Here is a 15,401-nt window from a genome sequence, read left to right as displayed (position 1 = left end):
AAAGGAAAGATGTGCAAGCAGTTTGGGGACACCTTTATGACAAAATCTGGACAGAAAAGTTTCTTCAAAAGCATCAGTAGTACCTTAGAGCATCAGTAACCTTTATGTTAAAGATATAAAGCCAAGAAGGACAGGAGGGGGAGCAGGGGAAATTTGCTTTTTTCTAAGGAAACATGACAAGAGCAGGTGATGTTTTAAAAGATACAAACCTGCAAGACTTGTGATATCCAGTCAGGGAAGCTCAAGTTCCAAATACCATCCAAGAGAAGACTTGGGTGTCAGAGTTCTCCCTCTTGGCACAGGTTCACTCCACAGCTCAGATTTAATTAATTGCTGGCTAAGCAATAGCTACAAACTCTGCAAGGGTCGCCATCCAAGCAGCATTAGCCACAAGTAAAGCCTGAACTGCCTCCTGTCCAAATCTGCAAGCTGGAGCTTCATTGATTCACAATAGCAGCCAGTTGAAATCCTCATTTATTACTCTGTTTTGGATTTTTTTTCCTTTTTAGTTTATGCTGGTATCCATGACAGCTAAATAAAAGCACCTGGTCAAGTGATGCTTTGACAGTGTGTCCTTGAAAAACACTGCAACCCAACAGAGCCCAGAGAGGTCTCTCTTAGCAACATTTAATAAAGTTCTAACCCTCCATGGATCAGCTGCACCATGAGCACTCCTCTGAAAAATCTGCCACTTCTGCACTGGTTTAATTCTGACATCCACAGAGCAGTGAGGATGAGAAAAAAGGAGAAGTTTTGCTAGGAGCAGTCCAGGTAAACTGCTGGCAAAACTACTGGTTCCACACTTGGAATTCATTACAAGAAGCCATGATTGTGGCAGATCCCCTCTCAGGAGAAGTTCAAAGACAAAAATTCTCCTTGGTGACTAGCCCTAAAATCAGCACTTACAAATCACATCTGAATATAGTTATATCTTTCTTCTTCCTCTTAATCCAAACTGTGTTTTGCATATAAAAGTAATTATTTCTTTACTCTTTTACCTTATTATGACCAAACTCAAACTCCTGTTATAACAAATATATAGAAAATTATTATTATTATTATTTAAGAATTCTACTTAAGATTTCTTCAGTAAAATTCTCATAGTCATTTATCAAATCCATACTGAAATTAGGATTAGAACCATACCAGAAATTATAAAATAGCACATTTCTAAAGAATAATACAGGAGGAAGAAGGCCATCTAAACAGCCTAGCCACCTTTTGTATCTTCTAACCTTGAAGTTCATTCATAAACTTCTTCTTTTTCCACCTACAAATGCCAAGTTTTGTATAAAAGAAAATGATTTGTTACTGGGATATAGACAAGAGTCCAAAAAGGTTGTACAATAAGACCTGCAAATTTCAAAGTGGTTTGGCCAGTTCCATGCAATCACCCAAAAGCCAGCACCACCATCCTGTACTGAAACAATATTTAGTGTTTGCTTTATAAACAAACAAAACATCATCCCCCCTCAGGATTCATAAGCTGAGCTCTGTTTGAGGCTACAGTTGTGGTGGTACTGGAGGCCAACAGGCTACTTTTGGGGAGGGGAAAAAAAAATTGGCTATAAGCCTCCAAGTCCTTTCGCAGGAATTTTGCAGGGCACAGCCTCAGTCAGGCACTGAAGCACTGGAATCAGCTGCTTTCTGCATGGGTGCTGGGTCAGGTGCACGCCTGGAGCCACTCTGACCTTTATGGAATCTGGAAATCAGAAATTACACCAACTGGGAACTGCAGGAAGCCTCTGCACTGCTCTTTCTGCTTGGCTTCAAACTGGATAATGCAATGACAAAATGAGCTATGGCCCACAGAATGCTCAAAATTGTGAAGTATCACCACAAGATTTATTTATGTTCTTCTCTGTTCTTTGGTGAACACATCTAGAACACACCTTTTATAATTTATTATTAATAAGCACTTACACTGTATAAAGGTTTCAAAAAAGTTTTCAAGTTTAAGAAGCCAAGCTTTAAAACCACTGAGATGATTTAAGCCAGCATAAGAAACCTGCATCAAAACACAACAAAATTTTTGTAGAGTACAAACTAAAAGGTCAGTCAAATTGGGGAGTTACAAGTACTACTGATTAGAAATTCTTAGCATGAAAAGTATCAGCTTTAACGAACCACTGACAAATGTGTTAAAATAAAAAGTAAAATACCCTTTATTTTCCATTAATCTGTTTTCTTGAACTATTAGAAAACATTCCAAAGTGATTTACAGTCATAGGAATCAACTTCACAGATGAATTATTTCTGGATTCCCAGAACATATTCAACGACCCAGTTCAAGTTTCACAATCTTGTCTCCAGCCCAATAGGCTGTGTTTGATTAGCTGCACATCATCTGCCTTTCTGCACAACCCCAGAGAGGATCTCTTTGTGACAACTGGATATATGGTTATAAATTCAACACACAACACTCTTGCTGGCTGGCTTTCTCCAAAACCACACCAATTCTCAGCTCCCTGCACAAACACACAGAAAAACCAAACCTACCAAACAAAAAACCCCAGAAACGTCAGTCCAAAAATTGTTTCAGTTATAGCACTTCAAGAGTAAAAGAAGTTCCCACTTCTTACAGAAAGCTGACAGCCAATCTGTAATAAGGAGCTGAAACAAAACACAGGATTTTAACCAACAAACTGCAAAGTGGTTCTGAGGTAATTCATTTGTCCAATTCTCTCTTTCTCTCTGCTAGTTACAGGAAGATGATCCAATGGTGTCAAAGTTTGCTGTACTTAACAGCAAGGGCAAACACCTGACAATCCCCCCAGAGACCAGATCTCATCTCCCATGGTAACCCACAATATTTCTTCATTCATCTCCATTCTGATGTCCCAGTCTGGCTTTGATGTCCCAGTCTGGTCCCTTGGCATGGCTCTTTCTGCAGAGAAGCAAATGAGAAGGCACACAAGAGAGGCAGGGCCTTTGCTTTTCAGATTAACAGATCCAAGAACCACCTCAGGAGGTTATCCAAACAATTCCCCTTTCCATGTCATACTGTTAGCCTCACACATGTCATTCTCCATCAGAAACAAATAAGACTGCTCAAAATTTTCATTCTAAATAGCACGAGCCCCATCTATTTAAACATTTATTACTGTTTACACCAAATCTCCTTTGCTAGAGGATCCATTCACTCACCATATTCTCAAACAAGGACAAGGAGAACAGTTTATCCTCTTCATTTTATTTATCTGAAGTCTTCTCAAGTCTAACCTCTGGCCATCTCAGAATAGTGCTTACCTTTATTTGAAAGTTAAACTTCTTTGATTCATGCTGAGCACAACTTTGTTATTTGTGGAGACAACAGATGGGGAAATGTAGGCACTGTACACAAATGACTTAGAGAGGTACAGTCATCTGCACATGGCATGAGGAAAAACTGGAAACAGGGGTTTTGTATAGCAACAAAAGTGGATGTTATAGTGCACACAAATTCCTTTCAATTCACTTCTATGTGCTTGGGTCAACATAAAAACAGTGCTGTAAACCCAGAGGGTGCAGCATGCACAGGACTTTTAACTCACTTAGAAATGTACATTGGTTTGTGTCTCTCCAGATAAATTGCTCTTTTGCTGCTCTTTTGCTGCTTGCATCCCAAAATTACATGGATTTGTAATTTGTTCATATAGAATTATTCTGAAATAATCAGTGATGATTAGTCCAAAGTGGAATAGGTCACTTAGGCTAAAGAACCTCTTCTGGTGTTAAGGACATGCTCAGCTTTTCAAGAACACGTGTCACTCCACAGTCATGTACTGCATTCATCCAACTTAACTTTCAAGTATAAACTCACATTTTTTAAAAACACAAAGCACATCTGTAACCAGACTAATAATAAAGTTGAAAATAATTAAAATCGGTTCCCCCCCCCCCCCATAATTTTTGCTCTCACATACAAAACCATAGGATTTCTGCTCTTCAGTTTTGGCTTCTGGAGATACAGCTCATTTTTATACCGTGTGTTTGAGATGTATGCTGCTCTCCCTTTTTAGTCAAGAGTTTTTCAAGAGCTTAAAAAAAAACCAACAAGGAACAAAAAAAAACCATTTAATATTTAAAATTCAGAACCTTTAGGAAAAGCAGGGTCTCCCAGGAGACTTACCACAGACAAGTCTGTAAGTTATAAGGAAATACCGAGGCACTCACAGAATTTTGTGAATGTTACAACACCTCATGGCTTAACTGGGGGTCTCAGAATCATTTTTGCAGACTGTTACACAAAAACCCCAAAGCAGAGACTTAGAGAGAAGTCCACGTTGCAGTCTTTCCTCTAATTTTTAAACAAGATGAGAAAAACTTAGGGAGAGGTAAGAAAGATGCTGAATCATAAACAAAGCTTGGGTGGACAAGACCATCTCCTGCAGTCAAGCATTATCTGTGGAAATGACAGAAATGAACAAGGAAGAAAACCAACCCAAAGCATTCTTTGAGTCTAAAAATATCTGCACTTCCTAAGAAACCTTGTAAAAATGGCCCTCTCCTCCAGAAGAACTGAAAAATTTTAACTTAAAATTGAAGTGTGTGGATCTTAAAACGCCATGATAGATGCAAAAAAGGTTACACTTCAATAAACTCCATTGAAAGGTTAGAGAGCTGGAAAAGCTGAAATTCCAAACAGGTGTCACTTCAATATTTTACTATTTCTACCAAACCTGTTGACTGTAGTGCTCTGATGTGCCCTAATATTTTTCCAACTCAAAACACAACTAAGAGTGGATAAAGCATATTAATTGAACACTTTGACAGCACCTAGTCAAGTGAGACAAAGTTATACTACATAAGGACTACTTGCAAGCCCTTAGATACAAATATCAAATTATTTTATCACACTGGTCTACGAAATGCAGAAGCTAACATCCCTTCAGTAAGACCAGATTCTAAAACCACAATGTAGCTGTTTTACAGAAATGGAACTGTAAAATACACCACATTAAGGCTACTCTAAGTTGTTTAGTGGAGGCTAATATGTTCAAAGAATATAAACTGAGTCCAGAAACACTCTGACCCAAAAAAAAACCTCTGTACTTTTGCTATCATCTGTTTCCTACTAAGTGCTCAAAGCACCTGCTCTGTAATAATATGAAAATAAAAACAACACAATGCATTTCTAAGTGCTACACTGAGCTCTGCTGTGCAGTTGTTCATTGAACAAGTACATATGTAATGATTCTTGAGAGGTAAAAAATGTTTGAGGGGAAAGAAGAGCAAAAAATCCCCCATCAAACAAAAATCTCTGCAGCTGACCAGGTGCACTGAAGGTTGAATGGATGTTGTAGACAACTCTTTATTCAGGTCCTTAAAAGAATTAATGTTTGAGAAAAATTGGCTTACAGATCAGCTAGCTAAGACTGAAGCATTTAAAGATTAACTTCTTTAAAACTTTAATCACTTCAGGTCTTAACTGTCTAATCTGTAGCCCTAGTTGTCTCTTATGTCTTACTTAAAATAAGCAGTGAAATGTTCAAGCATCAGATTTTTTTTCTCAGAAAAGATGCCTTATACCAAGATGGCAAAACAAAAATAATACAAAGAGATCAGCACTTAAAATTTAGAAGTATTGCTTTTGACTGACTGTGTAATGATTTCCAGAGACTCCGCAGTGGAAGTTTTCACAAGTTTAGGAGTTTTGAAAAACTTTTCCACTTTAAAATCTGGCCTTCTTTTAAATGTCTTCAGTTGAGTGCAACTTTGAAGATAAATGAGCTGGGTTTTGGTAGGGTTTTTTTATAGCTTTTTTCTCCCCATTCCAACTGTAAAGCTCCAACAGAAGTAAAGATCAGTTAAGATCTCAGAGGTAGAGCTGTAACTCATAAATTATGTATGTAAAAATGAAGTGGAAATCAGTACAAGACAAACTAGATCAGAATACAAATACACTTTGAAAATACCATTCCTTACTCTCATTTTACAAAACTCATGGGGTTTTTCTGTATCTCAGGTTAGTTGCAATTTGAAAGTTGAATCCAGTTTTTCATAAAAGACATATTCCACATCCATTTAAGAGGTCATGTCTGAGGCAAAACAAAGGTGCAGAAATGCTGAGGTCCAGAGCAAGGGCTGTACACTAAGGAGGAATAAACTGATTCCAACAACTCCAACTCCTCCTTTAGAACCTTCCAGATCCCAAAGGGATACCTGCAGCCTTTCTTTCTCTCTTAGTCTCATAACTTGTGGTTGCATTAAATAGCAATTTTTACCAATTAAAAGTAAATTGTATAATTTAAGTAATTATTTGGATTGGTGATTAGCTTGTCTAGAAATACATGTTAATTTCTATACTTGACCACACTTGAAATTCAAGTTACTGAATCATGACACTGCTGCTAACACCAGCACCAGTTACAGTGGGAAATTTCCTTCCCTGCTACTCACAAACTGCAGAAACACATCATACCCAGTTCAAACTCCAGACAATGTAACTGTTTCTAGGTATGACTTTCCTTGGCCTCATTAAGAGCAGCCTCCCAACACTGAGTAATGATGAATTAGTTTAGCTAATTTAGCCCTGGGACAAAAATGACTTTACAGCGTAACATTACATACCAAAGCTTCCTCTGATGTGTAACTAATTATGATGTCTAGAAAGTTACACAGTGGAATTAAAACTGCATTAGAAATAAGAAAAATATGCAGAAACATAAAGCTAGCTCATTCAGCCAACACACACTCTCAAGCATTCTTTCCACAAGCAAGATCAAGAAGTTTGATTGTCCTCATCTTACACTGCTCTGTATGTCCCAGCTGACTTTACAGGGTTATTTTTACACTTAAGCTGCATCTGAAAAAACTTCTCAGAAACAGGCAGACTGTAGAGAAAGATACCTAAAAATGTTCATTTAAAATATCATGGGGGGCAGCTATCAGATTGGTGTGTTCTAACTGCGTTCTTTCAAAAACCAATGACTGAAATGCTCTTCTGAGATAAATATTTTATTAATTTTAAGAATGAGCATAAATCTCTCTTTACCTCACAAAGTCAGCTCACTTCCATGGAACTGGAAGAAACTCACTCTGACTTGCATTTGTCAATAAATTGCAGATGGACTACTATTTGTCAGTAAAATGAAGATGCTCAGATTCTAAACTGAAATTGTTCCTTAAATTTCTCCTGAATAGCCCACAAAGGTTCTTACAAATGGAAGAAGAGTATTTTATTGCTTTTGAAGTAACACTCAATATATATGATATATAACATTAAGAAATATCATATCTTATTCACAGTTACATCATACAATTTAACAAGTGGTAAAAAAGTCTTCAGTCCCTTAGCAGCTACTGTAATTATCAATAACCCATTGCAAAAGACTTCAGGTACGTTTCTCAGCAATTTGCAGGTGGTTTATCAAAGTTTCTGCATTCAGTTATAAACAGAACAAAGTTCAAAGCTGTGAAGTCTTCAGTGAAATGGCAAAAAGATTAAGAAAATGCTTTTTAGGTAATTTCAGGGGATGCAGACAAGTAAGAGGTGTAAGAAAACACTGACCAAGACCTCCTGACAGCATCATTCCCTCAGCAGAGACTCATGGCTTTCCTCACCACTGACAACCAGAAGACACACAATTTACTGAATAAAACAGATTAAAGTACTTGACTCGAGTAAAATTGAATAGAGTATATTTCTGTTGAAGTCTGGACAATATATTTACTCCCAATCTCATGTGTTTGTGACCAGAACATAGCTATCATACTACTCTGTAAAAACAGACACAAGTTTGAGTAACTCTTAATCCTTTAATCCAGAACACACGTACACCAAAACAACACCCTTCAGTGAAGCTCAGACTGAAATTACATTTTATAATGACCCAATTCTCTGTATATTTGTGTCACACTACCAAAAATACAAAATACAGTCAAAGTGAAAGGTGAAACTGAGTCATCATTCCTAGAGAAGAGGTTCTCAAAATCATCCCTTTTCACTCAAAGGCAGGTCCAGTAGGCCCAGTTTGTCCCATGGGTGCCTGTTTATCAAAACTGGGCTCAAAAAATTTGTTAAATATTATTTGATGTGGTTTTCTTATTTAACTTTAAAATTACCCACACAACTGCACTGTTTACATTGCCTTAATTATGTCTCAGAAATCTGATCCCATGAATTCAAGCCACAAGGATGGGGGGCATAAAGAGCTGGCAAATAGAAGAGCCCTCCAAAAAACTCTCAGAGGATTTTAATCTATCATTTTGGCTGGAGCTTGGACTAATGGCATCTCTACAAGCTACAGAGACCACAAGAGTTCCCAGAAGGCATTTTCCATCTTAAAGCACTAAAGCTTGGGGGATGGGGGTATGCACAGGTCTTTTCCACTTGTCTTGTCCCATAAAATGCCATTGTCTTGTTTCATAAAATGCCATTAACAACATGAATAGGACATAACTGATAGATAATTTAGGGACAGTGGAGTTCTCACTGCTGGAGGTTTTTGAGATGAGACTGGAAAGGGTGGAAGGTGGTAGGACAATCTCAGCTATGCCTCCTTTCCCGTGAAAGGCTGGACCAAAGCACATTTCCAGGTCCTTTCCAGCCTGGGCGGGTCTGTGGATGTATCACCCATTACATGTCAATACAAATTACCCCATTCAATCTATCTTATTGGGAAAAAAAACTTAGAAAAATGACACAAATGTCTACATTCTCAGGCAAAGAATCCATAAAAGAGCTGAGAGGGCTGGGGGGAGGTCAGTGGCACACTGAGATCATCACCAATAACCAGCTGAAGGTTTTCACAGCAGGAGAACCACCTTTGACACAGGACAAGATTCAAACAGCAAATCTCCCTTCAATTCTATCATTAAACATGAAAAGCTTTGGCCTTTTTCCTTCATGAGAACAAAGTGAAGAGAGCTTGACATGTTTTTCAGATACAAACCATGGCTTTTTTTCCACTTAACAGAACCCATACACGTTCATACAGATCTTTCAAAGAAGAGAAAGTACATTTAAGAGGATATTAACTCAAACTTCTCATAGAACTAAGTGCTATTAATAATTATGTCTCTTCAGTTTCATATACATTTGGCAACTACTCTATTCTTACCTTTCCCCCCATCTCTTTTTCCTTAAGGTTTGCCTATTACTCCTTATTGATATTAAATCTGCCCTTAAAGTGACAGAACATGGTTACACAGCTTTTCTTCTTTCCTTTCCATGAAATTAATGTTGGTTCTTGTTAGACTCATCCAGAACCATGAAAAAAAACTTCCTGCCAAAATCTGACTTTCATAAGTGATTTACTTTAGTACTTGATCTTTGCACTATCTCTAACTCCTCAATCTTTATTAACTAAAATTTTATTTACCACACTTGGAAAACAGATCAAAACTTGACTGATTTTGCCAACTGGCTGAATCAATGTTCTTAAATTGTCAGATTTTGTTTTATTTGGAAAGTTTAATGTCTTAATGGCTTTGCCTAATGAGTCATTTGAGAATCGATACAGAAATAACATTTTTTCCCTTTAAAAGAAAATCTTCCTTCAGAAAGGTGCTAAAACCCTACAATTAAACTTAAATGGGAGATAACACCTAGGCACAGATTAAGATTCGCTGCTTCAAGAGAAGCTGTGCCTATTTCACATCTTCACTGGTAGTCAGACCCGTTGCTTTCTCTGAAGGAGGTCAGGCAGATCTGTGGGACAGAGGAAATCTTACCATGACTCAGCCTCTGGGCTTGTTTGAGGCAAGATGAGCCCTCCTGCTTGAACCTTGGAGCTTCCCCATTTCAGCAGAGCTCGGCATTGCCAAACCTGCTGTTGTGCAAGTGCACCAAGAGGCTGCAATTCCATCACGTGGGTGAGAAATCGTGCTCACCCCAAAGACCAGGGCATGGCAAGCCCTGAAACCTCAGGCAGGTGCTGAAATGCCAGGCTGGTGCTGAAACCCCAGGCTGTGAAGAAATGAAACCACAGAGCCGGAGAAAACGAGCGCGCGGCCGCGTACGCCAGCGCAGGGAGCGAACGCGCCTCTCAGGGAGAGAGCAGCCAACAGCAGTCCCCTTCCCTGTCCTTCAGGAGAGCACAGCACGTGGCAGCAAGGAGCTGAACACTGCCTGAAAGGTGCCAGACTGGGAAAAGCCTGCTCTGTTGGATGTACCAGTGCAATAAACTCAGTGAAGAGTCGCTGTCTTTGTCCTTGATTGTGCCCCACAGCACAGAGACTCCTATTGCAACATTTCCTAGAGCCCATCTCCTCCTGTAGCTCATCCTGTCCCAGAAGTTGCTCAGTTCACACCAGTGAAAGTTTCACTCTGACTTCTCAGAAACCTCATTTCAGAATATGACCACAGTCCTTCGTTTCTCTTCAGGATATTTAGAGACAAGATGTTGAGTGAATCCCTGATCCAGATGAGTGAGAGACACCTTTTCATTGCATCCCACAAGAAGAGACCAAGGAAGGGAAAGAAGCAGCACCTTGGGAATTCTCTGTTTAAGATCAATCCCTGCACACCAGCCCTGCTGACCATTTTAATAAATCTAGTTTATTGGGATATTATATTAATTCCTTTTTAAATCTACATTATACAAATACACATTTGTAATTATTTGAACATGACAATGAGAAGTCATCTCTCATCTGAAGGCTGCTCACAAAAACGTAGGGGCAAAATTAAGCATTTCTTTTAAACACATAGTTTATAAATTTGCAGCAGCCATTTTCTATATTCTAGAAATATTTACTTAGCTGTGCAGACCAGAACAAATTATCTTCTGTTAGCCAAAATTATTGTTATTAAACCTATTATCTATCCCCTGTGCTCACTAATTTCTACCCATGCCCTGCTGGGTTAAACAATACAGATCATTACATGAAGGCAGATGTATCTTCCAACTGCACGTGAAGGAAATTCTAAAAATTGTAAAACGTAATGCAAACTTACCAACTCTATTCCCTGTGGAAAAGGAGTGTCTTCCCAGTCCTTCTGGGGAAATCTTTGTATTATTTTCCCCAAACCTTCTGTTGGTCCTGCTGAAAGATAAAACTCAATTACTTAAAGGCAAACTGGTGGAATTGAAGTCACCATATATTTGAGAATATTTTCAAAATATACCCAATATTAGTAAGTTTTTTTGCCACAAGAGGCAGAACACACCCCTGAAATGTGTCTTGCAAGTCATGTAATAAATACAATCTTAACATTTTCCAGCAGTAACACGAGGAATCACTACAGGAAGTGAAGCTACAAGCTGCATCCAAGCCTCTGCCTCTCATGCACCTTTTCAAAGTAACAAATGATTATTGATCATTTCAGTCTCTCTCTACAAACAGCAGTGAGTTTAAGAATAATACAATGGATAAGGTGATATCTAAAAAAGAAAGCAATTGTTTCTCAAGAAGCAATCTTCTAAAAGAAGCCTATAGACTGAAATAAATATGCTGATTAGAACATGACTGATCCAGGACACACTAGCTCTCTGCCAGTATTTCTCACTGGTTTCCTTGGACAAGTCAGCAGTTGTTTTCCACATAGAAAAACGTGAAGAAAACCTGATAATTTCTGGTAACTTTTCTGATGCAACTGTCCTCTTTTTTGACATGTTCCTTTTTTTGGAAGCAACAGTGCTATAGATAAATTTTGGAAACACCAGAATTGTAGCGCTGAGTCATCCTAAATGGTACAGGAATATGTGTACAAACAGGAATTTTGGCTTTACCTTCTGAAATCCTCCAGTAAATCCTGCAGAAACCTTTCCCTGATATCCAACCTAACCTCCCCTAAACCAGCTTCAGGCCATTTCATCAGGTCCTGGTGCTGGTCAGCAGAGAGAAGAGATCAGTGCCTGCCCCTCCTCTTCCCCTCATTGAAGAAGCTGTGACTTCAATGACCCCAGGTCCCTTTCCACAGGGCAGCTCTCCAGGGTGTCTCATTCTTCAGTCTGTCCACAGATCAATGGCAAAGCTGAAATTTGCAACCATTTAAAATACCTTTTAATAGCTGACCTGTCCTATCTAACTGAATCACCTTTTCTCTAAAGTTGTATCACAAAATTTCGGGATTAAGCATTCAAATTGTTAAACATTTTCTTGTCAAAGAAAATCTTCTCAAAGATGTTCTTCTTAAAGCTGTACTCTGATATTATGAAGCAGTCCAACTTATGTATTAGTAGTAGCAGTCCATATGTGTTGCCTCCTCTGCAGACACCCAGGCAGCAGCAATGAATACATTACTCTCCTGGCTTTACCATAAAAAACATTTTCAGTCTGACACAACTCAAGTCTGCTAGCATAAATCAGTGTTACAGTGAAAAAAAAATAGGTTTCCTCTAAGCTTCCTGCTAATTCACAGTTTGAGTTTGCTGTTATCTTAAAACTCACAAAACATCTTACAAGGCATTTGGGCAGAACCAATCTGATGGGTTAGTAAGAAGTTAGTAAGTTTTCTCCAGTTTGTGCATATTTACACTTAACCTTCTGGAACTGTCTCTTGGGAATAATCTCAGAACAGATGTTCTTGGTACAATGGCCATACAAACTGCAAAGAGTGAAACTCCCAAAAGCAATCTCAGCCCCAAGGTAGCACAGTGTGACTGCCAAGGGCCGCCTGCTGATGGACTGCAATCACACGGGCTTAGCTGGGGCTCTGTGCAGGAGCTCAGCAAGCTAAAAGCCAGAGGAGGTACCTCAGTTACAGAGGAGCTGCAGAGATGCTCAGAAGGCAGAGCCAGGATGTGCCAGAAACCAAGGAACAAATTCAGACATGGCTCCAGCTGTAGTTTTTGTAAGGAAAAGGAGCTCTCTGTAAGACTGCAACAACTGAACAGGGCCAGCAGTCACTGTTCAGTGTTCCCCTCATGTACTCTATCAAAGCTTTTCCATTCCTTCATGCAGAGAGCAGCAGTGACTGTGGAGTTGGTGACTGCATAAAGGGGCTGCTCCTTCATTGACTCAGTGTCAGAACTTCTCCCCTTGTTGAGTTCAAGTCTCAAATGACCACATTATCTGCTTCTCCTAAGTCATATCTCTGTCAAATCTCTTCTTCCTCCAGTTGTTCTCGGGCTGGCAGGTGGCACAAAGAAGAGACAGCAAACAAATGCACCCAAGGCAGGGGTGAGCAAAAACACCCTCCAGGCAGAGCTCAGCCTGCAAGAAAGGGCAGAAGGACGGAGCTGAACAGACACTTGTGGAAAAGGAAGTATCAGAGAGTTAGAGCAGCAAACAGTCCCTGCTATGTATATGCTCTCTAAGTTTCTCTGTGGGAACACAGGTGACTTTTTAAAACTCTGAATTCAGTTTACAAGAGACTGAGACCTCTGACAATACTTACACTTAACTACACCTATCAATAATGACATTAAGGAAAGTAGCTCAAAATTTCTTCTGCTTCATCATGTTCTGAAGCTATCAATCCTTCTAGTTCTCTTTTTACTTGACTGCTCCAAGACTCCCTACATTACAGTATAGGAAGCTCTTAATTCAGAATTGAGAGATGTACACTTTCTTTTAAAAGTTTTTAATATTCTCTCCTTTATGCCAAAAGCTTATCAGGTTTTTTAGGTTGCTTTCCTTTGAAGGTCACTAATGCTAGCCTCCAGTGTTAGAGTTAACTGCATGTAATTCCATTTTGCTTTCAAGAAGGATACTAAACCTCCATAGGAATTTCCCGGAAGAAAATGATGTGCTGTTGAGCATTTTCTGAAAGCCACACAAAATTCTTATGCTGCCTGAACTTGCACTTGAGGTCACCTCTGGGATCAAAGAAAAAAAAGAAAAAAAAAAAAAAAAAAACCACCTGAAAACCGAAAATGCTTTCTATCCACCTCTAGTTCAGCCCCAACTCATTTGATATCTGAGTTCTCAAAAACTTTAGAAAAGGATCCTGTTCAGAACAGCTCACAGAAGCCTCACAAACATTCCAGGTATTAAACAGTCAAAGTGAAGGCCCACAGAAGTAAAGCTGAATCTTCAGGAAACCATCGACACAAATACAGAGAAAGACTAAAATTTTCAAAAAGTTCATGCAACAGTACATGAAGGATGTATCACAGAAATGCAACATTTTAAAGGGGGGGGGGGAAGGGAAGTGAATAGCTCTGTGTTCAACATATGAGCATTAGAAAAGTATTCACATCCATCAGATATGAGTAAAAAAATAAAAATAAAACACCGACAGAAGGAGCGCTGTTAATCCTTCAGCAGAAAAGTCCTGTGATACAGATTTACAAATCTACTGATAATGCATAAAATCTAACTATTTCACATAATTTCTTAAGTTGAATACAATAGAGATAGGTAGGGAACACGCTTTCCATCCCACTAAAATTTGGTTGGGCTTGAGGGGGATTGTTGGGTTTGCTTTTTTTAAATGAATCTGCACTCCTTCAAAATTAGGGCAATTCTTCAGAATCTTCTCAGAGTTTTCTACGTTTGCAATCACAAGGTAAAATTCATTGCAATTTGATAAATTTGAAAAATAAATAAAATTATTCTTTTCAATTACAGAAGTTACTGAACTGCAAGTTGCCTTCTTTGGGAAAAGTTTAGACCCAGAGCACTTGAAAGAATCTCCTGTGCAAGAGTAGACCCAGCAGCTGCACTTCCTTCAATAACAAACCCAATCCAGTACCATATGCTCACCACATTTTCCCAATACTTTATATTGCAATTACTGTTGATTCTCTGTTGACATTTTTCAATCTAACCAGCAAAATAACAGCAGAATTACAGTAAGTCCCTAAATCCCATGGTTTGGGGTGAGGGGGTGTGGACACTATCTGCCTTCAGCTGACTTTTATTAAATCATCCAACTTTCAGCAGAGCAGTTGTCTGAAAGTAACAGATTATCCAAGAGGTGGCTGCAACTCAACACCCAAGTGAATTTGCATTCTTGACTGCTTTAGCACAACAGGAAGAAACAGAAAAATATCGGGTCATGGGATTTCAACAACTATCTTTTGTTTCAATATATGCTACTGATAACTACTGACAACTTTGCAAAAATATTGAAGCCACATGAGGAAAAAAACCATAAAGGTGATTCAGATTTTCCTGTTAATACCTTCAGATTTTGACCACATTCCCTTTACTCTGTATTTAGTCTTCTTTCAAGCCCCTTTTATTAATTCTTAACACTCAAAGGACATTGCCTCAGTGCCCTGGTGAAATTCCTATTAACTAAAGCTAATTAAACAAATGCGACACCACATTAAAAACATGCACACAGTGAACACCAGTAGCAACCTCCTCAGTTTGTGCTTGATAGTATCTGCTTTACAGACCTACCAAGATTTCAGAGGTTTTAAGGACATCAGGAAGAATTTCTTCATGGAAGAGGTGGTTAGACACTGGAATGGGTTGCCCAGGGATGTGGTGGTGTCACCATCCCTGGAGGAATTCAGGGAATGACTGGATGTGGCCCTCAGTGCCATGGTCTGGTTGGAACCGTGGTGTTGGGTCAGAGG

At 38.9% G+C, this 15,401-nt stretch overlaps 1 protein-coding gene across 5 annotated transcripts in view; it reads right to left on the bottom strand.

Annotated features, from left to right (window-relative positions):
- SBF2 (SET binding factor 2) overlaps window positions 1–15,401 on the bottom strand; it is a 233,612-nt gene that overhangs the window by 177,741 nt on the left and 40,470 nt on the right. For 4 of the 5 annotated variants that reach the window (XM_053946078.1, XM_053946073.1, XM_053946076.1 and 1 more), the window contains exon 2: window positions 10,883–10,971. In XM_053946078.1, the coding sequence (XP_053802053.1) occupies window positions 10,883–10,971 (89 nt within the window). The remainder of the gene's footprint in view (window positions 1–10,882; window positions 10,972–15,401) is intronic. The other variant, XM_053946075.1, reaches the window with a different exon arrangement.

This window comes from Vidua chalybeata, chromosome 6 (genome assembly GCF_026979565.1).
Source record: "Vidua chalybeata isolate OUT-0048 chromosome 6, bVidCha1 merged haplotype, whole genome shotgun sequence".
NCBI lineage: Eukaryota > Metazoa > Chordata > Aves > Passeriformes > Viduidae > Vidua > Vidua chalybeata.
This window is presented reverse-complemented; position numbering and strand designations above follow the sequence as displayed.